This window comes from Dioscorea cayenensis, chromosome 14 (genome assembly GCF_009730915.1).
Source record: "Dioscorea cayenensis subsp. rotundata cultivar TDr96_F1 chromosome 14, TDr96_F1_v2_PseudoChromosome.rev07_lg8_w22 25.fasta, whole genome shotgun sequence".
In the NCBI taxonomy this organism is placed as follows: domain Eukaryota; kingdom Viridiplantae; phylum Streptophyta; class Magnoliopsida; order Dioscoreales; family Dioscoreaceae; genus Dioscorea; species Dioscorea cayenensis.
In genome coordinates, this window is record NC_052484.1 from 18,755,394 (window position 1) to 18,761,902 (window position 6,509).

General features: G+C 36.4%; 1 protein-coding gene across 1 annotated transcript; it reads right to left on the minus strand.

The window, feature by feature from the left end:
• Positions 1 to 639: 639 nt before the first annotated feature.
• On the minus strand, positions 640 to 4,636 carry LOC120275157. The gene is given in 5 exon segments (XM_039281660.1): positions 640 to 976; positions 1,370 to 1,676; positions 1,782 to 2,213; positions 4,180 to 4,329; positions 4,331 to 4,636. Coding segments are annotated over 5 exon segments (1,116 nt in total). The 5' UTR covers positions 4,547 to 4,636; the 3' UTR covers positions 640 to 965.
• Between the last annotated feature and the right edge of the window lie 1,873 nt (positions 4,637 to 6,509).

A 6,509-nucleotide genomic window follows, 5' to 3' on the forward strand; every position in this document is an offset into this window, starting at 1 on the left:
GTGTAGCTCAATCCAATGTTTAAAAGGTAAAATAAATTTCACCTAACACTGTACATGGCTGATGCTAATTCTACTTGTTAAATGCGGCCAGACATGTTGACATGATCAACATGGCAAAGGTATTTCAATTTAAAAGTATTTCAAGTAGCAACTACAGTGCAGGTCAAGCAAATCTGTACCATAATCAATAGGAACGGTAGTCATTCTCCAAAAAACTTTCTAGCAGACCACAAACTTTATAGAGCTAGAATTGTGTGTGTGTTTCATGGCTTCAGAATAATATCTTTAGAGAAACAAGTTTCTTTTGTTTTCTACAAGAGAAAAAGTTACAGATGAAACAAGAAGGAAGGTCACAGCATAAGAACCTCAAGGACACCTGACCGAGCTAGTCATAGAACCATATGCTTTCACCTAGCTAATCCACTTTTTCAACCTTGATATGCGTAAGGCCATATCCTTTCACCACAAAGCTATTTAAGGCCAACAATTGCATGTTTCGGGAAATACTTAACTCCGACCTGTATGACCCAACCATGTCTATACTGTCCTAGTTCTTCCACTCCAATTATCACTGTTTCTGTTGGCTCATTTTGTTGAAAAAAATAATCATGTCTAAAGGACTATAAAAATGAAGCTTAGCTAGTTTACTACAACAGTGAAAGTGAGAATCTATACATGCAACAATAACAAACTTCTTTCAAGTCAGTTTTCAACTGCGATCTGTATGTTCCACTGATGTCTCTAAACCTCCATTTTTCTGAACACAGCACCTTTTGCTTGACATTGATCATTTGCGGTCAATATAGCAAGAAGTAGGTAGGTACACTAGTAGGAATAATGTGTTCTATCTAGATCCCTGTCATGACCCCATGACAATGTAGTCAAGCAACCATAAGAACTGCAATTATGGAGTTTACATACATATGAACATGAGGATACCCAGTTGTTGGATCTGATATCTAACATCACCAGCTACCTGAAATGGGATTGGAAGCCAGAACAACATGAATACTTGTAACAGCAAGAAGTTAATGTTCATGATAAGATTTGGAAAAAAAGAAGAAAAAACTATGTTATTTTTCAGTGTTAGATGCTATAATTGTGGGGGACTGTTGCAAAAAGCGAGTAATTAACTAACTAGGTAATTAGAAGCATGCAAGAAAAACCAACGTTACCTAAATTTCCATCTAGTCATGCAGTTTCTGCTTATAGAAATCAGAAAATGCCCAGAATACCTAGCATACACAAACCTAAGGAATTCAAGGAATGACGGGAAACACATTTGTTGAACTAACTGTTTTGATTACGTAACCATCACAAACCAGCAAAAATTTATTTGAGAAACCAAATAGTCTTGACAGTTGCGTACCAAGGGCTTGCCTCTTGTGGTATGAGGACATATAAGAAACCAAATGAGTATTTGTTTGCACTGGAAGATTGTCTAATGAGTCCAGATCACTCTCTGAAAATTCTCTCAGTAATGCATTTGGTGAAACAGCATCCAAATTTCCTGAGCTGCTTGTGACTCTTGGATAAGATGAATCACCATTTGGAGTACAAGTCACTAAAGCATGCCATCTGCTAGCTACTGAAGCAATACCTTGAGCCCTGTGAGAAATTTTAGCAGCTGCATGCAAGCAAAGGACAATACCAACAACCTGAACAACTGAAGAAACCTGCCAAGTTGTATAGATGTTTGAAACAATTATCCAATCCCATAATTTGTAATAAAATTATGAACATCTATGACGTCAGGAAAAATGAAATTCCACTATACTTACAGCTAAATCTCCGGCATTGATGAAATTGACTATTTCGCTATACCCTGTGGTTTGAAAAAGCGCCACAAACTGACTTGCTGTGACAAACAGGAATATCAATAGAAGATATATCCGGAACCTATGGCTGATTTTGGACAGATAGTATCGTAGGCGAACATGTTCCTCCAGATATACCAAAGCTTCTGTATCTCTTTCAAGAAGTTTAACATAGTCATCGAAGTGAATAACTTGTAAATTGCATACCAAATTGAACAAAACGCAGGCAGACAAAAAGATTGTGGTCAAATAAGTCCATGATATAATTGAAGCTAACGTAAAAATAACAGATTTCCATATTGAGCCATGATGAACATATACAAATCGAATGATTTCACGTGTAGCCTTTGCAATGAAGCATGGGAGTATCCACCAAAGCAACAAGCAGAAAAACGCCTGTCAAAGATAAGTACAGAATGAAATTATCACTACAGTATTTAAAAGAGATGCACTCAAGCAAGTACTTGCGTAAGCAATACTATAGGACTAAACATATAATGTTGTGGCTTGTTAATCATAATAATATTATTTACCAACTTCCAAGTATCAGCACGCTTAAAAACCACATATGCAATTTGTGATGACCAGTGTAAGAGATAGTAGGGCTAGAAGCCTCTCTACTCTAACACTAATCAAAGCTCATTTTTATGCAAGAAAAAACAAAATTAACAAGTTGATATTAACTTCTTTCACCAAATGATCCTTGCTCATCTTATCCCCTAATGCAACTTAGTGCACCAAGATTAAGGAGTTATATCACAATAATGGTAGCCAGAGAAAACTATTTCACTATTCAAACAACTAATACATGGTATATGCTCTTCATAAATAGGCCAGCATAAAATCGTTGGATATATGTAAGGCATAAATCTATGAGGGATCATTTAAGGCACAAGCAGAAGACAATAATGAATGTATTCTTGAATTTAAGAAAAATTTCAAGATTTCTGAACAGGTAAGAAAAATTGGTTTTGATTGCAATGAACTTCATGGTAAAAATAGAATACTTTGTCCGTTAGAAAAAAACCTGAAAAGAAAAGTCATTCAGTGTTATTCATAGTCTAATGTCCAGCATATTTTAAAGACTTCCAAGGAAGACGCATGATAAAGACAACTATCATAGAATGCTGCTCTTTCTACCAAAGCCCAAGGTACAACATTTTCCAATTCACTAGCAGATAAGGAGAACAATAGATGTTAAATAGCAGTCTAATAATAGGAAAAAAATGACGTCAGTCTCATATTCTTTAGATGATGTCATCACAATTAAATTGCCTTTGAAGAGATGTTGCTTTGAGTTTGTCCACCTAATAATAATTGATAAGGCTAAAATTCTTAATGGTACATTTTAATTGACAGCTGAATCACTGCATCACTCATTTCATTAGAAGCTCGTAACAAAGTCCTGTTGCTTCTCCACATCCATGCGTTCATAGGTCTGCAGAACTTGCCCATTCTGTTTTTCAGTTGCTAAATTAAATAATTTGTTATACAGGCTCGAAAACTACCTCACTCTTAATTGCTTGGCTTATATGGAGTGAATAAATTGTCCATGTAAGCACATGAATCTCCTCAAGAAAAGACTACATACATTGTTTCCAAAATGCATTAAATTTTGTCATTTGCATAATTTAAACATGAAAAACTTCATTTTAAGGAAACCATCTAATGGAATACAGTTCTTGAATTACATGCCAAGAATTTTGTAGAAGTTAAGTTGCATTGTTATAACAACTCATAGTACATGCCCATAACCTTCATTAAGCTAAAGCTTTGGTGCTTGAAAACCTCCTTTGCTTGCTCACAAGCTTATCTCACATGGCAACATAAAAAAAAATGAACACTATTACTTTCAACTGTTGTGCCTATTAATAGAAATTTTGACCACATGGTACTGAGTAAAAAAATAACAAATGGGATCATTAAGACCCCCATTCAAGAGGCAAAACTTTAACAAGAGCGTCTTTCTGCTAAAATCATCCGTGAGTTAAACTAGTAATCTTGATTGAAGTAAGCGATTGGTTAAATCCAAGTCTCCACTCTAAATTCAAATATCATCACAACTTCGACTCTAATTGACAAATGAACTGAAAAATCAGTAGATCACAAACAACAACAACAACAACAACACACACACACACACACACACACACACTCACACATAAAGATTAAAGAGTAAGTTGAACAAATTGGACAAGAAAATCAAATAAGAAGTCAAACGGAAATGAATTTCATCGTCCTTTTTCTCCAAAACATCAAGAAGCCAATTGCATCGGCTACACGGATCATACATCCAACAAATCAGAATAAGAAAATTGATAGAGAAAACAATAAATCGTTCAAATCCAAACAACATCCGAACCTGAATCCTCCGAACATACTGCGTCTGGAACCGCTCGAGATGGCCGTGGTGCTGATCCACGAAAAGAAACCTCCTCATCCCATACTTGAAAAGATTCCGAGAAACACAACCCAAGGAAACCCCAGCAAGCACCGCCTCGAAGAACAAAACCCAAAAACTCGAAGCGATCGATCTGGTACTCGTCGCAACGGGAACCATAGCAGCGGGAGAAGTAGATGCAGAGGGTCGGGGGTGACGATGCCAAGAAGAAGAAAGGCGAAGCAAGAGAGGACGAAGGAAAGGGAGGATGAGGCATGGTGAAAGCCAAGGACGGCGAGGAAGCACTCAAGGCGGTGGAGGGCAACGTCGAGGTGGGAATCTGCAGCATCGAGGAGGGGGGTTTGGGTCTCCGGCGGCGGGTGATCGCCGGCGGGGGCTAGGGTTTGGGGATCAGCAGCCATGAAGAGAGAGAGAGAGAGAGAGAATATTTAAAGCATCGTCGTCCCTGATGGAAACGGACGAGGGTGGGCGGGAGGGTGTAAAAGAAAACAGGCAGGAGAAAACGGTGGAAATGGAATTGGAGAGTTTGTTTTCTCTGGAAAGCTGTTTTTTGTTTTCTGTTTTCAGGGGTATATTTACAAATAAATTGAATTTTAAGGGTACACCATTAGAATTTGGTTTTAGTGTATGTATACATTTACATACTCGTATATATATATATATATCTATATGTATATAGATAATTTTTAATTTTAAGGGTACACCATAATATTTGGTTTCAGTGTCTGTATATATCATAGAACAGTGCACAATAGTTGAATTGAAATCTATTAGTTGATACAAACTTTCTTAGATTTTGAATCTATGAACATTCTCAAATGGCGGGTGCTATATATATGGCATTAAATCATTTGTGGGGGAGTGAACAAAGTATTATATTATTAGTGCAATCACGATCGAACGGTTGAGATGAAAATACTGTGTATATTATTTTTTTGTTTTTAATATTATTCATCCCACTTTGTATGACATCATTGCTTACAAATCATTGTTCACTAAAATGAATGATTTGAAACTATTGGATTTAAATTTAATGGTTGGTAGTATCGGGGTTCCCATCAATTCAACAATAGAAATTTTTAGAGAAAGCAATGTAGTAGAGTTACTGTTCATGTTTGTGGTCACACACTAGCCCGCACACCCTTTTACTAACAAACCATTGCATCAAAGATACTGTTCACTAACACTGTTCAACACAATGTAGCAAAACTACTATTTATGTGCGGCCTTTGTGCGGGCTCAAAATGCCTGTACAACTCTCTGCCGAGTCTGTAAGGCCGCACACTGCCCACACAGCTTTCTGCCAAGCTTGTGTGGCCTCCTACGTGGGGGATAACCCCCTAATAACAATACAACTCCTACAAATGCGAAAACAACCCCTCTTTGTGGTCTAAAATGAGATTATAAACTCTAAAGACGACAAATACGCATACAATATGCAAGACACTGAATTTAACGAGGAGCATCCTTCAAATCGAGAAAAAAACCACGAGACTCCTTAGAGCCACTTGAAATGCTTCACTATATCAATAATGGGATACAAGAGTGTGTTCTCTCTTGATACAACTAGAGGATTACAACAATGAAGCAAGATGCTCACAAACATAACATACAATTCATCAACTCTATGATGGATAACATGAACATCAAGAAGAGATTAAGAGAAGATCAAAACCCGTGTAAGTTAGGGAGAGCCACCCACAAGGATTCTTTACTTGAAATCGGGCAAGAATCGCACCGATTTCTATCGTCGATCTTCTTGCTTGCTCAAGCCCCTAACTCTCTTTCTTCTTTCTTTTTTTCTTGGTTTCTATCCTCTCTTTTGTTCGACCCTCTTTCTTTCTCACTTGGATTTAATCCTAATGGCAAAATACCCACTTTGCCCTTAAGTGGCTTTCCTGTTGATGAAGATCCTTTTTCTTTAAGGTATTTAGCTAAAGCCCAACTTATTCCCATGATGATGGTTAAATTTATATCCAATAATAATCAATAGTACTGAAGCACATTAATGAACCGTAACTTTGCATATCACACTTATAAATAATAATGGTTAAATCATGATCTAACGGTCATTATCAAACATCCCTAATTTTAAAAAATACAGAAATAGTTAGAAAACTCATTATATATATATATATATGTAATTATAGGATTTTCGGTAATTAATAAGTAAAAAAATGCATATATAAAGTTATGAGAGTATTTAAAGAATAAATTCTATTTTTCTTTAATTTTTCTAAAAGAAAAAAATGAGTATGAAACAAGGTGTATGAGGGTATACCTTGTCATTT